The 27,348-nt window shown below is 45.2% G+C and overlaps 1 protein-coding gene across 4 annotated transcripts in view; it reads right to left on the bottom strand.

Moving 5' to 3' along the window:
- The window catches only part of CBS (cystathionine beta-synthase), a 370,635-nt gene that overhangs the window by 238,930 nt on the left and 104,357 nt on the right, over positions 1–27,348 (bottom strand). For all 4 annotated transcript variants that reach the window (XR_004539237.1, XM_033942214.1, XM_033942217.1 and 1 more), the window contains exon 8: positions 18,537–18,628. Coding sequence is in view for 3 of the 4 variants with exons in the window: in XM_033942214.1 (XP_033798105.1) it covers positions 18,537–18,628 (92 nt within the window). In the remaining variant the exon portion in view is untranslated. The remainder of the gene's footprint in view (positions 1–18,536; positions 18,629–27,348) is intronic.

The following is a 27,348-nucleotide window of genomic DNA, read 5'->3' as shown; positions in this document are numbered from 1 at the left end:
TCTTTTCTGGGTGGGTGTTTTGACCGAGTCTGTTTCCCTACTTCCGCCTACGTGTTCAGAAAAGCGCATTTCCGCCGCTTCATTTACCCTACTTCCGCCTACGTGTTCAGAAAAGCGCATTTCCGCCGCGTCATTTACCCAATTTCCGCCTATGTCATCAGAAAAGCGCATTTCCGGTAGGGGGCAGGCACTCCCATTTCCGGTGATGTCATCAGAAAGCGTATTTTCGGGGTTAAACACGCCCCCATTTCCGGTGATGTCATCAAAAGTGCATTTCCGGGGGCGGGGCTTGAGGGGGCGGGGGTCATGGGTGGGGGCGTGGCTTGAGGGGTGGGGACAGGGGCGGGGCTTGAGGGGTGTGGCCATGGGCGGGGGTGTGTGGCCATGGGCGGGGCTACCACCATTCATTCCTATGGGAGGGGCGGGGCTTAGGTGAAGGGTGGGGTGGGGCCATGGGCGGGGGGTGTGGCCATGGGCGGGGCTACCACCATTCATTCCTATGGGAGGGGCGGGGCCATGGGCGGAGACTAGGGCGGGGCCATGGGTGGGGGCGGGGCTATGGGCGGAGACTAAGGCGGGACAATGGGCGGGGCTTAACCCGGAAGTGAACGCTGATTGGTCGATCCTTATCTTATCTCACCTGTCAATCAGTTTGACATGAGGTGTACCCATTATACTACTGTGGTCTGTTTGCAAATTGGAATTTATTTAACAAATTGATAATATTGGCTAACTATTTTAACCAGATAGTTTCTCCAGTAGAGAAAATATTTGGTATAGTTAAAATTACATGAGTTGATGTGACCTTCAGTTTCCTTTCAGTATTTGGCTATGCATATAATACTTTATAAAGGATTTGCTCATGGGTTATTCCTGTTTTCATAATGCAGTTATCATAGTTAATGTTTGTTATTTACTAGTTTCCCAACTTTAGTTTAAGAATTCTTTTTAAGGAATTGCTATATCTTTTGTATTAATACATTTGAATTATGTATTCTTTCCTCATTCCAAGTTAAATGTAAAATATTCAGATCATTGCACATATGAGTATAATTTCCTACTCAGTTTGGTAATAGAAATCATGAGAATTTCATTGCTATTTAATATTTCAGGTATGGTTATACCTTGAGAAAATTAATATAAATATAGTTTATCCCTTTCCACACACACACTTGAGTCCCTTTTATAATATTGTTTGGTATGCAATATGTTTGTATGAGCTTATACTCTTTGTATTGTTGGAAAAACTCAATAAAAATGATTTAAATATAATATTGCTTCTGATGTGTTTTAATTTAAATTCTACTGTCTATTATTTAAATCCATAAATGGTGACAGCCCAGCCTAACTGAACAACCGCCTAATCCAAACTACCACAACCAGACACAGGAGAATCCAGACATCATTCACATACCCTCCAATCAGAGACATCAAACGGGAAAAAACTATACAATGGCCTACTAGCCACAAAGGCAGCAAAACTAGACCACCAACTCTCCAATCTACTAATCACGACCCCCAGACTATAAAACTTTCAGAAAAGAAATAAAAACCCTGCTATTCAAAAAATCCACGAAGACTATAACTAACACCATATGAAACATTTAAATCCTTTGCAGCAACCCACTCTACTCTAACACCTCTGGACATGTCCAGAAATCCTCTTCTGTAATTCTGAAATCTTCTGTAATCCGCCTTGAACTACAAGGTAATGGCAGAATAAAAATCACTAATGTAATGTAATAATATTGCTTCAGGATAAGCTGGAACTTTAGTCACAAAATATCTGCAAGGTACAGATGTGCTAGAGTTTCTAAAAGAATATTGGGCTCATAATTTAAAAAACCCAAAATGTCCAAAAACCGGCACCTCTCATATATACATAATAAAGCATAACACTGAGAAGGTATAAACAGATCCTGTTCACCCGTTGGGTTGTATGTGGCAAAAAGACACTCCTGAGATGCAAAATTTGTGCAATCCTAGCATGAAGCAGGAATGAAAGAGCCCAAGGATTCCATCCCAAATAGTTTTGAGGCAGAAATTGAAGTTTTGGAAGTGCAGGGAACTTTGAAAAAAAGATTGCTAAAAATCCAAGCTGGCCACCATTAAGATTTTCACACCTAAAACCCCCACTAACTAAAGTTGTTCCAAGGGTGAAAGTTCATCTACGCCCTCAACAGGTTTCGCTATTGTCCTCCTGGTCTCCCAAGATGGATCTTCTCCAGATGCCACTGATCTGGATAACGGAAGTGTGTCAGAAGTTTGCATTGGTGGCTCCAACCAGAGTCATTGTCCAAAGGCTTGCCTCTACGAATATCCTTTTGGGTGATCCTGACAACAGATGCCAGTCTTTACTGCTAAGGAGGTCATTACAAGGGTCATCCAGTTCAGGGCTGATGTCTACCTTCTCAGAGGATGTGGTTCATCAACAGATTGGAGTTGTAAGCCATTTGTCTAGCACTGCAGACTCTGGAGAACACCCTGGAAGGCAAAGCAGTCAGGGTGTTCTTGGACAATGCCACAACTGTGGCATAGGTCAACAGGTAGGGAGGCACCAAGAGTGCCCTGTTGAAAAAGGTGGCCCAATCTTTTTGTTGGGCAGAAGTCCACCTGCAGACTCTCAGCAGCACATGAAGTGGGAGTAGACAATGTGCAAGCCGAAAGGGTGGTTGATCGCTGGAATAATCTTCCACAACAGGTAATTGAGGCCAGCAGCGTGCCAGATTTTAAGAAAAAATGGGATTGGCATGTGGGATCTCTTCATGGAGGTAGTTAGGGGGTGGGCCATTGGTGTGGGCAGACTAGATGGGCCATGGCCCTTTTCTGCCGTCATGTTCTATGTTTCTATGTTTCTAAGCCAACTATCTCAGCCAATGGACCCTGGACCTGGGGGGGGGGGGGGTGTTTGTTGTCCCGGAAGGCCTTTGACAGCATTGTGAGTTGCTGGGGGTGTCCGATGTTCGATCTGATGGTGTCAGCAGCCAACAAAATTCAAGGCTGAAAGCACCGGCATGGATGCCCTAATACAGGGGTAGGCAATTCCGATCCTGGAGAGCCAGAGCCAGTTCAGGTTTTCAGGATATCCACAATAAATATGCATGAAATAGATTTGCATCTCAAGAAGGTAGTGCATGCAAATCCATCTCATACATATTCATTGTGGATATCCTGAAAACCTGACCTGGCTCCGGCTCTCCAGGACTGGAATTGCCTACCCCTGCCCTAGTACAACCTTGGTCAGAGAAAGGTCTGTTGTATGTGTTTCCCCTGTGGTCCATGGTAGGTTGGGTTATTTGTAGAAGAGCAACCCACCCAGGGTTGATAATCCTGGTTGCTCCAGATTGGCTGCTCTCTGTACTGAATGTGTAGCATGAATCTTTGTTTCTCAGATACTGGCTGCTATCTCCTAACTAAACTAAACTAAACCTTAAGTTTATATACCGCATCATCTCCATGGATGTTGTGGAGCTCGGTACGGTTTACAAGAACTTAAAATATAGGAAGAGAAGGAAAAAAAAGGTTTACATGAACTTATATATAGAAGAGAAGAGTAAGAGGGTATAGAATTACATCTTAGTGAAAAGCCAGGTTTTCAGTTGCTTGCAGAATAATTGGAGTGAGCCCAGGTTCTGCAGCGGAGTAGTAAGGTTGTTCCAAAGACCTGTGATTCTGAAGAGAAGGGATTTTCCCAGTTTGCCTGCATAGCAAATACCGTGTAGAGAGGGGAAGGATAATTTATACCTTTGGGCGGATCTGGTAGAGTAAGGACTTAAGGAGTTATAAGATAGTGGAATTAAGGGAGGAAGGATGCCGTGAATGATCTTAAAAGCCAGGCAGGAACATTTGAAATGGATTCTGGAAATCACTGGGAGCCAGTGAAGTTTGGCTAGGAGTGGGGAGACATGGTCAGACTTGTGTTTTGCAAAGATCAACTTGGTTGCAATTGTTTTGCTGTGATCCCTATTTACCCCTGATGCACCAGGTCATGTGACCCAAAATGTAAGTAGTTCACCTGGAAGGCCCACCTTAGCGGCATCCTTTTAATTAACTTGCTCTCTATACTGAATATATGGTGTGAATCTTTGTTTTTCAGATGCCGGCTGCTATCTCCTGCAATTGTTTCTCTGCAATTCCTGTGCACCCCTGATGCACCCAGCCACATGACCTAAAACGTAAGCAGCTCATCCAGAAGGCCCACTATATGTTACCTTAACTTTAGCAGCATCCTGCGCCGTCTCCAAAATTTTCACACACCAGTTTCCTACACTGATCTTTACCAATACAGGCATAGGATTCTCAGGTATGATGATTAATTTAAAGACCCTCTTTTTCTCCATCCTTTTTATCTCAGGCAGTTTTTCTCTTTTTAAATCTGTCTACGCCACTCCTTCAGGAGAGACCCTACCTATTCCTGTAATCTGGGGATGACGTTCAGCCCATACTACCCTTATACCTCACAGTATCTCTTGTGCATGCTTGTACATGATGAGCATGTTGTCGGGGCAGCGGCTGGCTTGGCTCAGGAGAGGAGCATGCTCACACAGGATGGCGGCCGGCTTGGATCGGGAGCCGAGAGGCACTGACGGATGGCAGAGGCATCGGCCAAAGCGGGTGGGCAGTCGCATGGGAACCCCGAGGGAAGGAAGCCACCACGCTGAAAAAGCTGCAGCACCCACAGGCAGATACCCACCCCTGGGTCACCATAGCAAACCTTGGTTGTGGAACGAATTGTTTGCGTTTACATTGTGGCCTATGGGGAACTTTGCTTTGATATACGAGTGCTTTGGCTTACGAGCATGCTTCTGGAACAAATTATGCTCATAAACCAAGGTACCACTGTATTTATTCCAGTGCGATAGGTGTATCATTCTGGACAAGCAGGTTATATGCGAGCCATATGCAGAAGGATTCTACTCCAGATTTTTCAGCGATCCTCCTACTTCACTGGGAGCTTTACTGCCATCTGCAGTTTTTCTCTTCTGCATGCAAGCTGGAAGGAGTGTTTCTGTTCTGCTCACCTTTCTTCTTATTTTCTTCAGTGTTTTTTACTTTTATTCAGTATTTTCAGTGCTCGGAGCTTTCAACTTGATATTAGCTCTGCCTACACAGAGAAGAAGCAGACTGAGGTCTGTCGCTGACGGGCCTATCACTGGTGGTACCTGTTTGCCAGCCTGCACAAGTATTTTTGGAGCTCAGGGCTGTCCCCACTTTTAATCCCTTGCCTACTGTTTAGCAGGGGTTCGAGCGCAGACTTAGGCATCTGAAGGAGGCTCAGCAGTGCCCTGCAGGGTGCTGGCTGCATTTTTTGCCTCCCCCTTCTGATAGTCCATCGGTCTGCGGGGTGGAGGTGTGGTCAGAAGCTGTGTCTGATTAGCAGCCCAAAGATCAGCGTTGAAGAAGCATTTCCAGCATGAGGCAGTGATTTTTCTCCTTTTCAGCTACTTTAAAGAGCTGAGGCAGGTTTCAGCACATTGTCAGCACAAGTCATAGTGAGTCAGTCTGTTACAGCCTGTGAGGTGAATCAGGGGGAAGGGGGTCTGAAAAACAGGTTTTTAAGGGTTCCTGCGTTTTCATCTTCCTTCCCCCTCCTAAAAAATCCTAAATTTGCCAGTTTTTGACCACATAATCTACCCCTAAAGTTAGTAACTGGGGGTAAGCGTCCTCCTGCTCTGCTGGAACCTGACGCAATATAGTATGGCAGGCACACGTAACAAAGGAAGCCGCTGTTGATGCTTTCAGCCCTAAAGCTGAAGCCTCAAACAGACTTTTGAGGATCAAATCCACTCTGTGGTCTTGCGCATCCTTCAAAATCACTCCACGTTCACTAGGCAGAGAAGTTTGCTTGGTAACTTTTGCTATCAGCGAATCCACTTTAGGCAGGACAAACAGCTGTTGAAAATCCAGAGCCAGCGCATACAACTTTGTCACAGTCCTGTTAAACCGCAATCAGGGGCTTCCCAATGCTCTGCTAGCATCACTGCAATGTCAAGATGCAAAGGGAAAAAAATAGGTGGTTTGAGGCTTAGAGCTGCTCATGACAGAATGCTGCACAGCTGAGGTCTGCAGGGGGGAGAGAGGGGGGAACCAGCTTCAAAACCCACAATGATTCTGTGATGACCTCCAACAAAACCACCAACTTAAAAAGGCGGCACACCATTGGGTCCTCTCCTTGGTCCAGGGCTGCCACAGACTCCTGACTGTGATCCTCTGCCTGAGACCCTGAATTCTCCAAATCTGAAGATTCATTTTAAGGAAGTCAAGGCATTAATTGCAATCCCCAGGCTTCCCAGTCTCTCTCTGACTGGACCTCAGTTTCCTACAGAGGAACCTTCGGAGTTGGCACTGTGCTCTGAGGCAAACCCTCCTGCCCAACAGCTGATGGGACCACAAACGGTGTAGAGTGATCTCAATAAGCCAAATAGGCGTCAAACACCAGACCAACAAAATCATGGGAGAAAGCCCTGAACAGTATGCCCAAATGACATCTACAGGGACTCTTCTCGTCTTCTTGAGGGCCCAGAGGTGTCTGCACATATGCGCTTTGTAGCGTCACTATCTAAGGTTTCTGGAAGGGATTTTTGTCCCGACAAACAAGCCACCTGCAACTTCCCTGCCCTAGAGGGAACAGAAAGAATTAAGCTCATTGATCTTGGCACCCTCCCTCATGTGCCCCACAGCACGTAGAACATAAACACTCCTCAGCTGGTCATCCAGCGCAAATCCGTCATGAATCGGGGTAAAACAGCCTGAGGAATCCATCTCTATTGATTTTAACCAAATTGAGGTGTTGTGGAGGCAAATTGAGGCTTTTAAAATCAGATCGAAAAATCTAAGATGGCCACTGTGGTAGTGTTTATGTGCCAAAAAACAGCCTGGGAGAGCTAAATGAAAACAAAAGATTCAGGAAAGGTAGTGGGCCCAAATCCCACCCAGAAACCTCCAAAAAAGCAATCAGAAGACCCCCTGAAGTCTCCCATAGACCACAATGATCTGTACTCACACTTATGGTGGTGCTGGGCCTGCTTCAGCTAAACCAGCAACTGGAATATGGAGAAGATTACTGCCTTAGACAAGCATACAAAATGAGTCCAGATGCTTGTTTCTTCGGGCTGCCAGTCAGACTAAGGTACAGCCTGAGACCCCAGACCCACACGGTGGTGTCTGTGGGGGGGAGGGGAGGAACAACACAGCCAGCACCCGCTAGAGTTCTCAGGACTTGCATGGAGCCATACAGCCTGAATTCTAGCTCTAGTAATAACCAGGAGCAAGCCTTGTTACTAGGGAATGGTACCCGAGCCTTCCAAAAGTGATAGTGCAGGCTGGCTAGGTAGGTGCTCTGTAAAAGGCATGGCTTCCCATCTACAGACTTCTGATAGGAGAGTCTGTGTCTTCTCCCAGGCAGAGCTGCCCGAGTAATGGTAGCGAGTGAGGATGATGTGGAAAATCTTCTAACTGAAATCCAGGTTCAAGGAACTAATCTGTAGGTTAGAAGGGAGATGGTGATCTTAGGTGTCTACTTAGATCACACTTTTTAATGGGAAAACAGGTCCTTAGGGTTATCCAGGGTGGGTACTTGCTGTTACATTCACTATATGGGTTAAAGCCTATGCTGTTGCCATATGACTTTTGTTCGGTGGTACAGTGTGGTATGCAGACTATGCCTGCTAGGAGTATCCCTAGAGCAGTGCACAAGTCTATTTCAGGCTCCACTCAAATTTCCCCTTTTAAAGCACAATTCCAGTCAATTCATGACTTACCTTCTTTGTCCTGTAATAATAATAATAACTTTATTCTTCTATACCGCCACAATCTTATGACTTCTAGGCGGTTTACAATCAAGAGAGTTGAACATTCAGCGAGTTACAATGTGCAGATAGTCAGAGGAAATACAGAATGCATAAACATTTACGAAGCAAAATTATAGATACACAATTTGCTGAGCGAGAGTATAAGGTATACAGATTGGAAGAAATTTCCAAGTGAGCCTGTTAGGAGAAGGCCGTGCAATTCAAAAAGTACAGCGGAAATTACGATAATAATTTTATATATATCATAGAACCAAGAGTTCTATGTGCAATTTTGAAAGTACAGCAAAAATTACGATATGATAATAATAACAATTTGTGTAGAGGGAGCGGGAGAGCAGGAGTGCAGGATTCCCATCCCCCACTGAAGCCTAAGGTGATTGACCGGAAATCATCTTCACCTGAGGGTTTGGGGCGGGGCTGCAGACTGTTATCCTTGAGAGCCAAGCTACTTGAGAATCAGAAGCAGCAGGAACTCAGGCAGGACAGGCCACAGCACTCAGGGCTGAGAGCTCTGAATGTCAGCCCAATTCCAGAGTCCATGGAGTTGATAGAGGCTGGTGAAGACATGCCTCTTGGTTTGCTGGAAGAACCACATGACATGGAGCTGGAAGTAAACCCTGAGACAAATGCTGATTTGCCTAGTGAAGCCCAACCTATGGAGGTATGCTGCATGAAAGCCAAGTGACTGACTCTGTTGTAGTGAGTACTGAAAGTTTGTTTTTCAATTGCTTGCAAGTGCTGGATATTTCTAAGCCAGCTAAAGAGTAAAGAAGTTTTCTTTTGAACTGTGCAAGAACTGTATTTTTGATACTGGGGGTTTTTTTTTCTTCCTTTTTGGAAGTTTGTTGTTTTCCCTGGTGAAGGAAAGTGAACTGTTTTTCAGTCCCAGACAGTGGGGTTTGCCCCGTGTTCATGTGGTGGGATAGAGGGCCAATTTTGGCAGAATAATACCACACGGAGCACACTGTCTGCCCAGAACGCCATTGCTGAAGAAGCCAGTGCAGTTGCACTGACTTGTGCTGAATTGGTGCAATCCTGAAGTTTGTTTGTTTTGAGTTTTGGAGTTTTTCTTTCTTCTGTTATACATGCTTTTGAACTGTGAACTAATGTGAACTCTACTCTGTTGGGGGAAAATTACTGTTGAATGTTTTGGGACTATTTTTATTGCGATACACCCACAGAGACTAGTGACTTATTCAATTTGCCATATGAACATTGAGTTTATAAGCTGAATCATCGTGACAAGCTTTCCGTTTATTTTTACTTTGAGGAATAAAGTGCAAGTTTATTTTGGAGAAAAACTTACCTGGTGCGGTGTTGTCCTTAATCTAAATAAGAACATAAGAAATTGCCTCCGCTGAGGCAGACCAGAGGTCCATCTCGCCCAGCGGTCCGCTCCCGCGGCGGCCCATCAGGCCCATTGCCTGAGCAGTGGTCTCAGACTATCCCTTAACCTATCTCTACTCCTATCTGTACCCCTCAATTCCTTTATCCTCCAGGAACCTATCCAAACCTTCTTTGAAGCCTTGTAATGTGCTCCGGCCTATCACAGCCTCCGGAAGCGCATTCCATGTATCCACCACCCTCTGGGTGAAAAATAACTTTCTGGCATTTGTTCTAAACCTGTCCCCTTTTAATTTCTCCGAGTGCCCCCTTGTACTTGTGGTTCCCCATAATCTGAAAAATCTGTCCCTGTCTACCTTTTCTATACCCTTCAGGATCTTGAAGGTTTCTATCATGTCTCCTCTAAGTCTCTGCTTTTCCAGGGAGAACAGTCCCAGCTTTTTCAGTCTGTCAGTATATGGGAGGTTTTCCATACCCTTTTATCAGTTTAGTTGCTCTTCTCTGGACTCCCTCAAGTACCGCCATGTCCTTCTTGAGGTACGGCGACCAGGACTGGACACAGTATTCCAGATGCGGGCGCACCATTGCACGATACAGTGGCAGGATGACCTCCTTCGTCCTGGTCGTGATACCCTTCTTAATGATGCCCAACATTTTGTTTGCTTTTCTTGAGGCTGTGGCGCACTGTGCCGACGCTTTCAAGGTTGTGTCTACCATCACTCCCAGGTCTCTTTCAAGGTTACTTACCCCTAGCAGTGATCCCCCCATTTTGTAGCTGAACATCGGGTTCTTTTTCCCTACATGCATGACCTTGCATTTCCCTACGTTAAAGCTCATTTGCCACTTTTTGGCCCATTCTTCTAGTGTTGTTAGGTCCCTTTGCAGATCTTCGCAGTCTTCCATGGTTTCTACCCTGCGGTAGAGTTTGGTGTCATCTGCAAATTTAACAACCTCGCAATTTGTTCCCGCCTCCAGGTCATCAATAAATACATTGAACAGGAGCGGTCCCAGCACCGACCCCTGCGGAACTCCGCTCGTGACCCATTGCCAGTCTGAGTAATGGCCCTTTACTCCAACCCTCTGTTTCCTGCCTGCCAGCCAGTTTTTGATCAATCGGTGGACCTCCCCTTGCACTCCATGTTTCCACAGCTTTTTAAGCAGCCTTTCGTGTGGTACCTTGTCGAAGGCTTTTTGAAAGTCAAGGTAAATGATGTCGATGGATTCCCCTTTATCCACCTGGCTGTTTACCCCCTCGAAGAAGTACAATAAGTTTGTGAGGCATGACCTACCCTTGCAGAAGCCGTGCTGGCTCGGATTTAGCTGTCCATTGTTTTCTATGATTTCACAGATGCTGTCCTTAATCAGCGCTTCCATCATCTTTCCCGGGACCGAGGTCAAGTTCACCGGCCTGTAGTTTCCCGGGTCCCCCCTTGAACCCTTCTTGAAGATGGGCGTGACATTTGAAATTTTCCAGTCCTCCGGGATCTCTCCAGTTTTTAAGGACAGGTTACATATTTGGCGAAGTGGCTCTGCTATTTCGTTCTTTAGTTCCTTGAGTACCCTTGGGTGAATGCCGTCCGGACCTGGCGATTTGTCACTCTTTAGTCTGTCTATCTGCTTGAGGACATCCTCTCGGCTTACCTCTAGTTGGGCCAGCTTTTCATCCCGATCCCCATTTACGATGTCCTCCGGTTCTGGAATATTGGATGTGTCCTCCCTCATGAAGACTGACATGAAGAACTTATTTAACCTGTCAGCTATCTCTTTTTCCTCCTTTATCACTCCCTTTTTGTCTCCATCATCCAAAGGCCCCACTTCCTCCCTTGCAGGTTGCTTCCCCTTCACATATCTGAAGAACGATTTGAAGTTTGTCGCTTCCCCCGCCAGTCTCTCCTCATATTCTCTTTTAGCTTTCCTAACCACACGGTGACACTCCCTTTGGTGTTCTTTGTGCTCCTTTTGGTTGTCCTTTGTTTGGTCCTTTTTCCATTTTTTGAACGATGCTTTCTTGTCACTTATCGCCTTTTTTCACTGCAATTGTTATCCACACCGGGTTTTTTGTTCGATTTTTTTTGCACCCCTTCCTGAATCTGGGGATGTACAGGTTCTGTGCCTCATGCACTGTGCCCTTGAGTAGGGACCAGGCTTTTTCAACAGACTCCATCTTCCTTGCGTTGCTGTTGAGTTTCTTTCCCACCATATTCCTCATGCCATCATAATTCCCTTTTTTAAAGTTGAGTGCTGTCGCTGTGGTTCTTTTCACCTTTGATGATCCAATTTCCAGCTTACACTGGATCATGTTGTGATCACTGTTTCCTAGGGGCCCTAGCACTGCCACCTCCTTTGCAGGTCCCCCTGGCCCATTGAGGATTAGGTCAAGAGTGGCATCTCCCCGATCCATGAAACAGCTGATCCATGAAACAGTCCCTCGTGGTTTCCAGGAATTTGCTCTCCCTCATGCAGTTTGAGTGTCCAATACTCCAGTCTATCCCAGGGTAGTTGAAATCCCCCATCACCATCACGCTTCCGCTTTTGCATACCTGCCTCAGCTCAGCCTCCAGGTCCTGGTCGAGTGCTTCCAGTTGTCCAGGTGGGCGATAGTACAGTCCCACTTTTATGTCTGCTCCAGTTCCTCCAGGTAGCTTAACCCATAGTGATTCCAAGTCATCCGCCCTTACTGTTGTTTCCATCCTGGTTGAAGGTATGGAGTCCTTTATATAAAGCGCTATTCCTCCACCCTTCTTGTGTGTCCTGTCTCTCCTGTAGAGTTTATACCCTGGTATGGTCACATCCCATTTGTTGTCATCAGTCCACCATGTTTCTGTGACTCCGATTATGTCCAGGTCTTTTGTACTGGCTATGACTTCTAGTTCTCCCATTTTGGCTCTTAGGCTCCTAGCATTAGTGTATAGACAATTTAAGTCCTGGTTGTTTGCCTTCTTCGCTGGTTCTCCTCGGGTCTTGGCGCTCCCGCCAACCTCCTCATGGGTTGCCAGCCCCCGAGCATTGTTATAAGAACATAAGAAGGTGCCTCCACTGGGTCAGACCAAGGTCCATCTCGCCCAGCGGTCCGCTCCCACGGCGGCCCATCAGGTCTGCGACCTGTGGAGTGGTTTCTGCCTACTTCTATAACCTACCTCAAGTTATATCTGTACCCGAGGATGGTCTCGGGACTCAAGGAGCTCCCATACGAGGAGCGGTTAGGGAAGTTGCAGCTCTACTCACTCGAGGAACGTAGAGAGAGGGGAGATATGATCGAGACATTCAAGTACCTCACGGGTCGCATCGAAGTGGAAGAGGATATCTTCTTTTTCAAGAGTCCCGCGGCAACAAGGGGACATCAGTGGAAAATCAGGGGCGGGAAACTGCACGGTGACACTAGGAAGTTCTTCTTCACCGAAAGGGTGGTTGATCGCTGGAATAGTCTTCCACTTCAGGTTATTGAGGCCAGAAGCGTGCCAGATTTTAAGGCCAAATGGGACAAACATGTGGGATCTATCCGCAAAGATAGATAGGGAGGGTCATTGGAGTGGGCAGACTTGATGGGCCGTGGCCCTTATCTGCCGTCTATTTCTATGTTTTTATGTTTCTATGTTTCTACCCCTCTATCCCCTTATCCTTCAGGAACCTATCCAAACCCTCCTTGAACCCCTGTACAGAGTTCTGGCTTATCACATTCTCCGGAAGCGCGTTCCATGTGTCCACCACCCTCTGGGTAAAAAAGAACCTCCTAGCATTTGTTCTAAAACCTGTCCCCTTTCAATTTCTCCGAGTGACCCCTAGTGCTTGTGGCTCCCCACGGTTTGAAGAATCTGTCCTTATTCACTTTCTCTATGCCCTTAAGGATTTTAAAGGTTTCTATCATGTCCCCTCTAAGTCTCCTCTTCTCCAGGGAGAACAGCCCCAGCATTTTTAACCTGTCATCGTATGAAAAATTTTCTATACCTTTTATCAATTTAGTCGCCCTCCTCTGCACTCCCTCGAGTATCGCCATGTCCTTCTTGAGGTCCGGCGACCAGTATTGAACACAGTACTCCAGGTGCGGGCGCACCATTGCGCGATACAGCGGCATGATGACTTCCTTCGTCCTGGTTGTAATACCCTTTTTGATGATGCCCAGCATTCTGTTTGCTTTCTTGGAGGCTGTCGCACATTGCGCCGATGGTTTCAGTGATGTGTCGACCATCACCCCCAGATCCCTTTCAAGGTTACTTACCCCTAGCAGTGTTCCCCCCATTTTGTAGCTGAACATCGGGTTCTTTTTCCCTACATGCATGACCTTGCATTTCTCTACGTTAAAACTCATTTGCCACTTTTTTGCCCAGTCTTCCAGTTTCATTAGGTCCCTTTGCAGGTCTTCACAGTCTTCCGTGTTTCTAACCCTGCTGCAGAGTTTGGTGTCATCAGCAAATTTGATAACCTCACATTTTGTCCCTGCCTCCAGATCGTTAATAAATATGTTGAACAGTAGAGGTCCCAGCACCGACCCCTGTGGAACTCCGCTCGTGACCCATTGCCAGTCTGAGTATTGGCCCTTTACTCCAACCCTCTGTTTCCTGCCCGCCAACCAGTGTTTGATCCATTGGTATATATCCCCTTGCACCCCGTGGTACCACAGCTTTTTAAGTAGCCGTTCGTGAGGTACCTTGTCGAAGGCTTTTTGGAAGTCAAGGTAAATGATGTCTATGGATTCCCCCTTATCCATTCGCTATTTTCCAGTCCTCTGGGATCTCCCCTGTTTTTAGGGAGAGGTTACATATTTGGCGAAGTGTCTCTGCTATTTCGTTTCTCAGTTCTTTTAGTACCCTTGGGTGAATGCCGTCCGGGCCTGGTGATTTGTCGCTCTTTAGTCTGTCTATCTGTCTGAGGACATCCTCTTTGCTTACCTCTAGTTGTACCAGTCTTTCATCGTTTTCTCCGTTTATAATCACCTCGGGTTCCGGAATATTAGATGTGTCCTCTCTGGTGAAGACTGACGAGAAGAATTTGTTTAACCTGTCAGCTATCTCTTTTTCCTCCTTTATCGCTCCTTTCCTGTCTCCGTCGTCCAGTGGTCCCACTTCCTCTCTGGCTGGTTGTTTCCCTTTCACATACCTGAAGAAAGGTTTGAAGTTTCTTGCTTCTCCTGCCAGTCTTTCCTCATATTCTCTCTTTGCTTTCCTGACCTCTCGATGACATTCTTTCTGGTGTCTTTTGTGCTCTTCCTGGTTTTCCTTTGTTGGTTCCTTTTTCCATTTCTTGAAGGATGCTTTCTTGTCGCTTATCGCCTTTTTAACTGCAGTTGTTATCCATGCTGGGTTTCTAGTTCGATTTTTTTTTCTGCACCCTTTCCTAAACCTTGGGACGTACAGGTCTTGTGCCTCAAGCACTATGCCTTTAAGCAGTGTCCAGGCTTCCTTTACGGTCTTCACCTTCCCTGAGCTGTTGCTGAGCTTTTTTCCTACCATTTTCCTCATGTCCTTGTAGTTTCCTTTTCTGAAGTTGAGTGCTGTCGTTGTGGTTCTTTTCACCTTTGATGTTCCCATGCTTAATTTGTACTGGATCATGTTATGATCGCTGTTCCCTAACGGTGCTAGTACCACCACTTCCTTTGCGGGTCTCTCTAGCCCGTTGAGGATTAGGTCTAGAGTGGCATCCCCTCGCGTTGGTTCCGTGACCAGCTGCTCCATGAAACAGTCCCTTATCGCCTCCAGGAATTTAGTTTCTTGCGTGCAATTTGAGTGCCCATTGTCCCAATCTATTCCCGGATAGTTGAAGTCCCCCATAACCACCTCTTTTCCACTTTTGCACTCCTGTCTCAGTTCGGCCTCCAGGTTCAGGTCGTTTGCTTCTGGCTGTCCTGGTGGGTGATAGTACAGTCCCAATTTGATGTCAGCTCCTTCCCCTCCTGTCAGCTTAACCCATAGTGACTCCAGACTGTCTGCCCTTGTTGTTTCTGTTCTGGATGAAGGAATGGAGTCCTTTATATACAGTGCTATTCCTCCCCCCTTCTTGTGTGCCCTGTCCTTCCTGTAAAGTTTGTACCCTGGCAGGGCCACATCCCATTTGTTGTCCTCTGACCACCATGTTTCTGTGATTCCTATTATGTCTATGTCCTTGTTTCTGGCTATGACTTCTAGCTTCCCCATTTTAGTCCTTAGGCTTCTAGCATTTGTATATAGGCAATTTAAGTCCCAGTTTGTTACCTTTTCTTTTGGATCTTTTCTTGATTTGTTGCTCCTGCTGGTTTCCTCACGTGCTGCCTCCTGTGGTGTGTCTATCCCGTCCTCTGCCCGCTTCCTTGTTCTTTGATAGCCCTCTGGTTCCGGCTGTTTCCTCCTTGTCTTGTTCTTTAGCTCTAATTGCCCCTCGGGTCCCTGTGCTGCATCTTTGGGTTTATGTCCATAAAGTGTCCATTTTGTCTCTAGTCCACTATTGCCAGTTCCTGGCACTATTGTTGTGTCCATCCCCATCATGCGGTGTGTCTGTGTCGTCCTCAGCCCGCTTCCCCATGTTTGGATGACCCTCTGGCTCCTGTTGTTCTCTCTTAAGCATGATTGCTAGGTTTGTTTGTGCATTTGCTCCCTGCATTGCGTCCTTGTGCCCTTTTCCCAAAAGTTCCCTCTCAGTCCCGAGCCCTCTTTTACAGATTTCTGGTTCAGTATCCTTGTCCGATACTTTGGTCCGATGTGTCGAGTTCAGGTCGACTGTCGGCTTTCCCCTTCTCCTCAGTTTAAAGCCAAGTCTATGCCGCTCTGGACGTTGCATGCCAGCAACCTCGTCCCAGCCATGCTCAGGTGCAGTCCGTCCCTTCTGTAGAGCTTGTTCTTCCCCAAAAAAGTTGTCCAGTTCCGTACAAAGTGGAAACCCTCCTCTTCGCACCATCTCCTCAGCCAACTGTTCATTGCTTGCAGCTCGGTCTGCCTCTTTGTATCCGCCCTCGGTACTGGCAGGATCTCTGAGATATCCTCCTTGTCCTCAGCTTCAGTTTCCTCCCCAGGATCTTGAACTGCTCAGTTAGTGTAGTCCTGTTGTAGCTCCTCCTGCTGACGTCGTTGGTTCCAACGTGGACTACCACCGCTGTCTCCTCTGTCTCAGCTCCATCTAGGATTCTCTCTATTCTGTCAATGACGTCCTTCGTTCTCGCCCCCGGGAGACAAGTCACTAGTCGGTCCTCTCTCCCTCCTGCTATGTGACTGTCCACTTCTCTCAGGATTGAGTCTCCCACTACAATTGCAGACTTCCCCTTCCTCAGTTGTCTCTCTGGTCTCAGGTCTGTGTCCGTGGCTCGATCCGCTAATTTTTCCTCTGGGTTCTGTTGGGTCACCATATCCTCTGTCTGTGCAGATCCTCCACAAGGTCCTACTCCCGTGGCGTCTGGTGGGTTCTGCCATCCAACTGTTGATTCCCCTCTGATGTGCTGTTTGTCCTGTGCCGCCACCATCCTGCAGGCCTCCTCGATGAATTTCTCGAGGTCTCTTACTTGCTCCGTGACGTGACTCTCTCCGGTAGTATCCTCTAAGGCGCGCAGTCCTTCCAGCTCCTGGACCTTGGCCTGCAGTCTCCCGACCTCCTTCCTCAGGCTATCCAGTTCCTGGCATCGACCGCATATGTACGCCTGCCTCCCGGAGGCAGTACACTGGATAGCTCCGCTGGGTTCCTGCAGCCTCCATTTCCTTTCTCCTATGATCCCTCGATGTGTATGAGTGGTGCCCGGCGTGCAGCTAGCTGAAAGGGTAGAGAGAGAAGAGAATATGAGAGAGAAGAAAATTTTTTTTTTTTTAAGGGTAGAGAGAGGTTTTTTAAGAGGTTAGATTTTGCTGCTGGGCTCCTTTCCAAGGCTCCTTCGCCTTCGCCGCGTGCCGAATGGCTGGGCGCCGTTGGCTCCCTTCTTCTTATAGGGGAGCCCGGGCCCGATGCAACCAGTGACGCTGGTGGGGTGGGCGGAGCTAACTCTTGCGACCCTGGTCTCACAGCCTGCTCCGGCTGCCCTGCTTGCCTTCCCTTCGGCTTCCCTGCTCCTGCAAAGAAAAATTAGAAAAGCGACGAGGTTTGCTTTATTATTTTTCCTTGTGCTGCCCGCAGTGGCTCACAAGAGGTTTTCTTGTACCAGTGGCCCAAGACCCATTGCCTTGATGCTGCCGGTTACAACAGGCATTGATTTTGACATGCTTAGATTACTGTAATATGCTTTATTTGGGAATGACTAAAATTAGATATAAAGTGTTACAGCAATTGATGAATTCTACCTTGAGGTTGATTATGGGAATCTCATGCCCAGAACATATTACCCCTGTGCTAAAACAGTTGCACTGGCTTCCAGTGCCGCAAAGGGTTTGTTATAAAATGTTGTCAGTAATACATCAGAGTTTGTATGGATCTGTTTCTTTGAACTTTCAATCTTTCTGGGAGGTGTATCAGCCGAGAAGGAACTTAAGGTCTGAGGGTACAATGAGATTAACCTCTGAAACGGAGAAAACTGTCCGGTATGTTACTTCCAGAGTGGCAATGTTGTCCGTAGCAGGGGTCAAATTTTGGAATTCCCTCCCTGGTATCCTGAGGACCTGTTCCGACCGCTTACAATTTAGAAAGATGTTGAAGACACAACTGTTTGTGGAGGCTTTTTTTAACTACTTAGTAGATTTATTTTAAGAATTCTAAACTGTGGTTATTGCATTTTATATACAGTGATGGCTAATGTGTAAATTTTTTGAGCTCTCAAAATTATTTTTATGGGATGAGATTGCTATGTAATTGTAATGTTATTTGAATGCATTTTGTAAATGTATTGTGTATGAATTATTGTGAATGCTTCTCAATTGTTAACCGCTTAGTTTTAGGTGGTCTGGAAATATTAGAAATAAACAATAAATAAATAAATAAAAAATCGTGAACCTCTGAAACACCAAGAAGCCTCAAATTCAGGATAAAAAAATCCAAAATTAACAAATTGAAATCAGAACAGATGAGTCAAATACCTTTAGAAGGTAAAACTGAGAAGATGCAGCACAGCCCAGAGATAAAGGAGGAAGAGATGAAAAAATGTACATGATGCCTTCTATACAACTTAAGATTAGAGGAGAATAACCCACTGGTTCAAGACTTATACGAGTATGTCTTTTGCACTAGAAAATTATTTATGGCAGGCTTTATGAACATCTTGAGGTATACATTTTTTTATGAACATTTCGAGGTACACTTTTTTTAATACTATTTATTATGAGAGAATGACCAGGAAAAAACCAATATAAATATGCCATAGTCACAGAGCAAAATACACATAAGAGAACTTCCTATTTCCACACATAAGCCTTTCCTTTATGTGTAGACATGACTTTTAATATTGCTCTTTACTTTGTTAAGAGATTTATATCATACTTTTGTAGCCTATTATCTTCTTACCTTGCATTCTGGGCATTTCTCCTTCAGTTTTCTGGCAATGCCAGTGATGGTTCCACCAGTGCCAGCTCCTGCCACCATCATATCTAATTTACCTGCATCATTGAGAAATAGCGACATTGATATTTTTGTATTTATTGGAGTGATGGCTGAAATAATCATATGTAACAAGAAAAATCATGCCTTGAAATGACAGGCCTATATACTACACAACTCCAAAGAAAAACTGCCACAGATACTTTGAAATACACAACTATCAGGCAGAACCAGTCTATGGGTTCTGACAGTGATAACTGCAAGTGGAGTACGCCTGTGCAAAATTAACACACTTTCAAAAGCAAAATGAGCAATGTATATATTAAATATTAATAATGTGGGTAACCTCTGTGTGGAGGGTCAGCAAAGGGAGAATTTCTCCAATACTTCACACAACAAGGCAAAGGCAAACATACCCCCGCCTGCACACTATCATCGGGTACCTCACGTGTGCTTAAATCAAAATTTGTGATAAACCACAGTGAAATAACTAATAACACACAGGTGTAAATCAATCATAGAGATCACTCTGAGAACCCCCCCTAGCCAACTCCCCAGAAAATGAACACAGCCAACTTATCTTCAAAAAGTCTTCATGAGTCTTGCTATAAGAATCCAGTACCCCAATGCCAGGTTCAACCAAGCCCGGTTTCGGGAGCTTAGCGTCCCTTCATCAGGAACCCGTAGGCAAAACATGACACAAGTTCAAGCCAGCTGGGAGGAGGACGGAGATAACAGAACAGAGTGCAGTCGCACTTAAAAGCCAAGCAAAAATAACATCATGAGAAAATGGACCAATCATCACAAGAAGAGGGAGGGACAAAAATTACACAATCGTGTTCCACTCGATGCTGTCACTGAGTCCATTAGGATACATAGACTGAAGGTGAAAAATCCAGAATTGTTCTCTAAGCTGGATATGAGCCATCTTGTCACCCCTAAAGTCCCCCGGAAGCTGTTCCAGAACAAACCACGTAAGCTCGTAAAAATCATGGCCCTTCTCTAAACAATGGGGGACTAAAGGGGCAGACCTAACTGCCGTATTGATTCTACTTTTATGCTCAGATAATCTGATCTTAATTTTCCTGCTGGTGCGTCCCACATATATTAAATTACATGGGCACATGATTATATAGATGACCCACTGAGATTCACATGATGTTTGGTTCCTCAGCTGGTACTTCCGATGGGTCTGGGGGTGCTGCCAGTATGAGATGGCTAACGTATTACAGCACATATTGCAATGTCCACATACCCTATGATTTTCAGAATTGTTCTCAGCCCGAGACATGTGAGATGTTAGTAAGTTTTTTTAAATTCTTAGGGCGAGAAAATGCAATGCGAGGGAAATCTTTAAAAATGGCATGAAACCCCAGCACATGTCCCTTCACTGACCCTCCACACTGAGGTTACCCACATTATTAATATATACATTACTCATTTTGCTTTTGAAAGTGTGTTAATTTTGCACAGGCGTACTCCACTTGCAGTTATCACTCTCAGAACCCATAGACTGGTTCTGCCTGATAGTTGTGTCTTTGAAATGACAGGCTGCATCTTTTAGGATGAATCCAGAAGGTAAAAGGAAGACCTGAAGGAACCAAAGCTACTATGGAAAACTACCTTATAGATTTGTAAAGCTGATTTTAAACAGGGGCATGCCATTTAAATGCCCAAACTAGAAACAGAATACAAATGAATCGGATGACATACATTTTTAAAAGTTATTAACCAGCTGCAGTTATTCAGTTAAAATGCAAATTTTAAAAAATTGATGAATTCAGTGTCATGGTCTTACATGGGCATAATGGGGGTGATATTTGCCAAGATCAGTGACAATTTAACTGAGATCACTGAATATAACTGGCCAAAGTTATCTGGATAAATTTACTCAGAAAGTAAACTGTTAGGGGGCAATGGCTAAATATGACAACATACCCTCTACAAAATAGGGCTATCCTGTATTGACACACAATACTTATATATCCACTAAACAACAGGTAACTAGGTGAAAACAGGGAAATACCTCAGAGATCCATGGGTCTATCCTTTGGCTAAATGAGCACATTTCTTAAGCACTGAGGGGAAGATTCTCAAAACTTTGCAGTAAAATTCAACAGGCTGCTGTCGCAGGTGTAAATATAACATTTTATAAAAGATGAGTCATTCTCAAAAACCCGCACATGCAAATGAGGTTTGCGGAGAGTCATAGAGGGTTGCTATCAGTGCTCCCTCTAAGCGGGCGGGTGTTGTGAGCAAACTTTTTTCGCTGTGAGCTAAAAATATCGGGCGCCAGCAAGTTATGAGCCAACTCGCCCGATTCTCCTCTCGCCGCCCTGCCATCTGCCGTACGCCGTGCGCTGTGACGAGAAACTTGTGCGCTGCGATGTAATATTTTGTGCGCCAGCGCACGCCAGCGCAGCTTAGCGGGAACATATTTGTATGTGACAAGTCACTGGTGATAGCGATCGGTACACACATAGAATACACCATACATTAAAAAAAACGACCCTAGAATTAAAGGACGGCAGGAGGGATGCCCACTCCCTCCTGCCACTGGTGATTCTCACCCTCTTACTACCCCCCTCACCCCGGCAGGAGTGCCGATGGTGATTCCCGCTTCCCCCCCCTCCAACACCCTTGTACCTTTAGTCCAAGGCTGGCAGGAGGGATGCCTATTTCCTCCGGCCAGCAAGCCCGCCTCTTCAAAATGGCAGACCTTCCACTTCCCGGTGCAACCTTGGCTGCACCAGAGACAGGCTTAAGGCTCTGAGTGGCCCAGACGCCTAAGGCCTTGGACTGAGAGGTATGGGGATGTCAGGGAGGGGGAAGAGTATCATAAGAGGCAGGAGTGAGTGGGCTTCCCTCCTGTCAGGGATGTTGGGGGGATATGGCAAAATTTTCTGGCAGGTCTGAGCTAGCTGTCAAAAGCCTTACTTTCCTGTTAATGCCTGAGCCAATCAGCACTCAGGAACTGACCAGAAAGTTAGACTACGACAGCTCAGACCTGTGGAAAATTTTGTCTGCAAATGTAGGACAGTGAGGTTAGGGAATCATCTAGCGATAATAGAGAATCACCTGACGGTAATAGTGAATCACCCAGTGTGCTAGTTTAAATATTAACAACCTCACTGTAATACATTTGCATGGTAGAGTCGGAGTCTGCCAGGAAGTTCAGAAAAGACCACAGTCAGCCCTTTTGAAAACTGGCTGGTAGAATACTTTCACGCTAAACTGGCTGGAACCTGTTTAGTGACCATCGTTAAAGGCACAATGGGAATCTTCCCCTCTGATTCCTATGGGATCCATTTCACCCTTAGCTTCTTCAGAGGATATATGGTATCAAAGGAGAAATAAGGGCTTACCTGCTAATTTGCTTTCCTTTAGTCCCTCAACTGGCACAGATGGGTATTATGTACTCCTACCAGCAGATGGAGACCAAGAACCACTAAACTTTGACTTAACCTATAAGTGGGCTGTACAATTCCTTGGAAGCCAGTCACTGAATAGCCAAGCAGATGTCTCTCCACAGAAAAGAATAGCCAAACACCTCTCAAAAAAACTCGAGACACCTGAGCTACTGCTGCCTGACCTGGTCAATTCCAGAATGGTCTGGATAATCCTCCATAGAGCATCCCCGACTAAATAAGTGACCACTTGAAATGCTCCATACAAAAGCAAAGTACGAGAATAGCATCATAACTCATACAGCCAAATTATCATTCAACCTCTCTGTTTTTATTTGTTTGTTTTTGAACTCTGGCCTAACAACCACTCCCTCATAGTTTAGACCTGGGGTGTCCAACCTGCGGCCCCGTGAAGCATTTTGTGTGGCCCCGGTAGAGGGCAATGAAGTGTTTTCCTCTGCTGCCCCCGGGTGTTTACCGTCTTGCCGGCTCCCTCCTCTGTCTTGCTGCAGCGTTTGCGTGGCCCCAGAAACATTTTTTTCAGCTAATGTGGCCCAGGGAAGCCAAACGGTTGGACACCCCTGGTTTAGACCAAACTACGGTATAGACGAGAAACATAAGCAGTAGAGACAAAGAACAGGTAGGCTCTGTGCTGGTCTAGAGGGACTAAAGGAAATCAAATTAGCAGGTAAGCACTAATTTCTCCTTCCATAGCATGCCTCTAGACTGGCACAGATGGACAGTACCAAAGCAGTGTCAAGGGCGGGACCCTCTCAAACTTGTCTCCAAAATTTAGACCCCAAAGGCAGCAACCTGATAGGCGTAAACATTCAGCCTGTAAAGAGGATCAAAGGAATGAAGCAAAACCAATGAGTGCTCAGCTCAAGAAGCTGTCTGAGCTCTGCTAGAATGAATCCTTAAAAAAGGGAGGAACTGCTTTTCCCCACAACAAACAAGCTGACTCCACCATCTCCTTAATCCACAAAGCAACAGCATTCCTAGATGCTGCCTTACCTTTACAAAGACTCCCTAAACAAGCGATCCATAATGCCAAAACTCCTGGGACTCAGTCAATCAGTGGTAGAGGATTCTCCAGTCATCTAAGCAATGTAACATAAGAACATAAGAATAGCCTTACTGGGTCAGACCAATGGTCCATCTAGCCCATCCTCACGGTGGTCAATTTATGTCACTAGTACCTGGCAAAATCCCAAAGAGTAGCAACATTTCATGCTACCGATCAAAGAAAAGCAGTGCTTTCCCCCATGTCTGTCTCAATAACAGACTATGAACTTTTCCTCCAGGAAATTGTCCAAACTTTTCTTAAAACCAGCTATGCTATTCGCTCTTACCATAATTTCCTGCAATGTGTTCCAGAGCTTAACTATTCTTCAAGTGAAAAAATATTTCATCCGATTGGTTTTAAAAGTATTTCCCTATAACTTCATCGAGTGTCCCCTAGTTCTTTGTAATTGTATCCATTCTACACCACTCGGGATTTTCTAGACTTCAATCATATCTCCCCTCAGCCGTCTCTTTTCCAAGCTGAAGAACCCTAACTTTTACAGTCTTTCTTCATACGAGAAGAGTTCCATCCCCTTTATCATCATGGTTGCTCTTCTTTGAACCTTTTCTATTTCTGCTATATCTTTCTTGAGATAAGGCGACCAGAACTGAATACAATACTCAAGGTGAGGTCGCACCATGGAGTGATACAGAGGCATTTTAACATTCTTAGTCTTGTTAACCATCCCTTCTTTAATAATTCCTAGCATCTTGTTTGCTTTTTTGGCCGCTGCCACACATTGGGTAGAAGATTTCATCATATTGTCTACAATGTGTGACAAATCGACTGCTAATAAACTATTTGTCCCTAAGAAAAGGAATAGGAATATCTTGCCCTTATGCAAAAGAGCTGACCAGATCAGCAAGTTAGAACCTGATACCGCTGACCTCCACCAGTGCAGCCAGAGTGAGTCAGTAAATGACATGCAGGAAGACTTTGTTCAGCCTAGCTTTTGCCAATCCAGTTAAAAGGTTAAATCCCAGATTGTACTCTGCTCCTGTAAGGCAGAGATTGAGAAACACACACAGCTGAGGAGAGAGAGTAGTCCCATCCCCCTATCAAGACTGAGGTGGGAGCTCCCTAAAGAGCAGAGAGTGAGAGAACAGGGGGAGAAGCAGGCAGGGCAGTAGCTGTGCAAGGCACAACCTGAGCCCTTACCCCAGCCAGACAGCAGCAGCAATGGAGATTGGGAGATGGAAGAAATCCCTTCCTTTCCAGTGGAGCAGCAGCCTGAACACATGGAGTTTGTGAATACACCGGTCAGGCCAACAGAGCTAGGAACTTATGCTGAAACCATGGACATAAGTTGCTGTAAAAGTGAGTTGTGAGGATTTTGAAGCTGCCAGTGTTTATGCTAATGTGGGGTTTGAATTTTTGTGTTTGGAAATTGTTGCTGTGGAAAATTGCCTGCTAGGAAAGTGTTTCAGTTACAACCAGTAATGGAACTTGGAGGCTGTTTAAACTGTATAAGAGTACATTTTTCCTGTGATTGCACTGCATTACGTTCTGAGCTGAACCAGCTGAGAAGTGGTTGGCTTGGCAACAGCTGAAGAAAGGCTGCTTGTTTAGAACGGCACAGCTCTTACTGAAATGCTCTGAGCTCTTGGGGATAGTAATCCTTCTCTGAGATCTATGGGAGAATTCAGGGCATGTTGAATGCAAAACTGTTTGTGACAATTTCTTATGCTGCTTTTGGGAGAACTCCATTTTGAAACCTTTTTCTATGGGACCTACAAAGTTGCTTAATTAACCTGTACACGAGGCTGTCCTGGTGAAGAGGACTATAACTTAAACTTAAAGCCCAGGAACCAGCAATTGAACTTACTACTATTCTGACTTTTACTGAGAGCCTGTGTTTATTGGCTATTGTTCTTTTGTGCTTCTTGTTTTTTCCTAGAAATTATTTTGAAGTATTTTTGCATTGCAAAATAGTGGTGGGCTTTAACCACAATCTGGCTTTTGGCCAGAATAAAAGCTAGAAGCCTGCTTTGTTGTCTGAGTCCTTATTCTCTCAGAAGGAAAGGGAATACTTACCCGCAGCCCTATTGCGGGCAACAGACGTTAAACCTGAAGGGTTCCCCAAGTCAGTGGGGTGCATGCCAGCTCAGTATTCATTAGTCACAGGGCCCACTGCGCTATCCAGGGGTACGAATTGTGACAAATGACACCTAGATCTTTTTCTTGGGCACTAAGATGGACCCTAGCATCTGGCAACTATGATTTGAGCTATTCTTCTCAATGTGCATCATTTTGCATTTGTCCACATTGAATTTCATCTGCCATTTGGACGTCCAGTCTTCCAATTTCCTAAGGTCTTCCTGCAGTTTTTCACAGTCCATATGGATTTTAACAACTTTGAACAGTTTAGTGTCATCTGCAAATTTAATCACCTCATTTGTCATTCCAATTTTGAAATCATTTATAAATAACTTAAATAGCACCAGTCCCAGTATAGATCCCTGCAGCACTCCATTATTTATTTTCCTCTATTGAGAAAAATGGCCATTTAACTCTACCCTTTGTTTTCTATCTGATAACCAATTCCTAGTCCACAACTGAACTTTGCCACCTATCCCATGACTCTTTAATTTTCTCAGGAGTCTCTCATGGATAACTTTGTCAAAAGCTTTCTGAAAATCTAGATACAGTATATCAACCGGCTCACCTTTATCCACATGTTTATTCACACCTTCAAAGAAGTCAAGCAAATTGGTGAAGCAAGATCTCCCTCGGCTGAACCAACGAGTCAGCTGAGTATGTGTTCTATATCTGGAGATGGAGCAGGGGCGAGCACTGCTCCCAAAGGATCTACCCTGAGCTTCAAAGTGTTAGGGAAGGCAGGTCCTCTTTCAAAAGAGTTGCCCTCCCAGCTATACACTATAACGTCTTTATCCTTTCCCGGGTAGAGCTGTTCCAGGATTACTGGGAACTTCTGAAGTACAAAGTGATGGGCTGGGTCAAGAACTGGTTGAGAGGAAGGCGACAGAGGGTAGTGATCAATGGAGATCGCTCTGAGGAAAGAGATGTTACCAGTGGTGTGCCTCAAGGTTCTGTTCTTGGGCCTGTTCTTTTTAACATTTTTATAAACAATATTGCTGAAGGGTTGTTGGGTAAGATTTGCCTCTTTGCGGATGATACCAAAATCTGCAATAGAGTAGACATGCCGGATGGTGTGAATAACATGAAGAAAGACCTGGCGGAGCTTGAAGAATGGTCTGAAATTTGGCAGCTAAAATTTAATGCTAAGAAATGCAAGGTCATGCATTTGGGCTGCAAAAACCCAAGGGAACGGTACAGTTTAGGGAATGAAGAACTTATGTGCATGATAGAAGAGCGGGACTTGGGTGTGATAGTATATGATGATCTTAAAGTGGCCAAACAGGTTGAAAAAGTGCCAACGAAAGCTAGAAGGATGCTAGGTTGAATAAGGAGAGGTATGGCCAGTAGGAAAAAGGAGGTATTGATGCCCCTGTATAAGACTTTGGCGAGACCTCATTTAGAATATGGTATACAATTCTGGAGGCTGCACTTTCAAAAAGATATAAAAAGGATGGAGTTGGTCCAGAGGAAGGCTACTAAAATGGTGCGTGGCCTTCATCATAAGGTGTATAGGGGCAGACTTAAAGATCTCAATCTGTATACTTTGGAGGAAAGACGGGAAAGGGGAGATATGATAGAGACGTTTAAATACCTACATAATGTAAATGCACATGAGTCAAGTCTCTTTCATTTGAAAGGAAACTCTTCAATGAGAATGCATAGGATGAAATTAAGAGGTGATAGGCTCAGGAGTAATCTAAGGAAATACTTTTTTTTACAGAAACGGTAGTAGATGCGTGGAACAGGCTCCCAGAAGAGGTGGTGGAGACAGAGACTGTGTCTGAATTCAAAAGGACCTGGGATAGGCATATGGAATCTCTCAGAGAGATAAAGAGGTAATGGTTACTGCGGATGGGCAGACTAGATGGACCATTTGGCCTATATCTGACATCATGTTTCTATGTTCAGGGAAACCTCTAGTAAAAAACGGTGAAAACCTGAAAATAAGAATCTAATGCAGAACAGATGAAAAGGACACTTTTCAACTTGCTTGAAGATGGTTAAAATGAGGCGGAGCTTAGAAAATGATTGATGCCTTCTGCAAGATAACTCGCAAGAAGGGGTACAACCCAGCCGTAAGGAATTAGATACTGTTTGCAGAGGAACAGCAGTTACAGCTTTTCTCTCACATTGCTTTTAAATACTTACCATTACACATCAGGTTATACACAGTGGAATACCATCTCTTTAATCTTCTTATCTCTTA

This window comes from Geotrypetes seraphini, chromosome 4, assembly GCF_902459505.1.
Source record: "Geotrypetes seraphini chromosome 4, aGeoSer1.1, whole genome shotgun sequence".
Lineage (NCBI taxonomy): Eukaryota > Metazoa > Chordata > Amphibia > Gymnophiona > Dermophiidae > Geotrypetes > Geotrypetes seraphini.
This window is presented reverse-complemented; position numbering and strand designations above follow the sequence as displayed.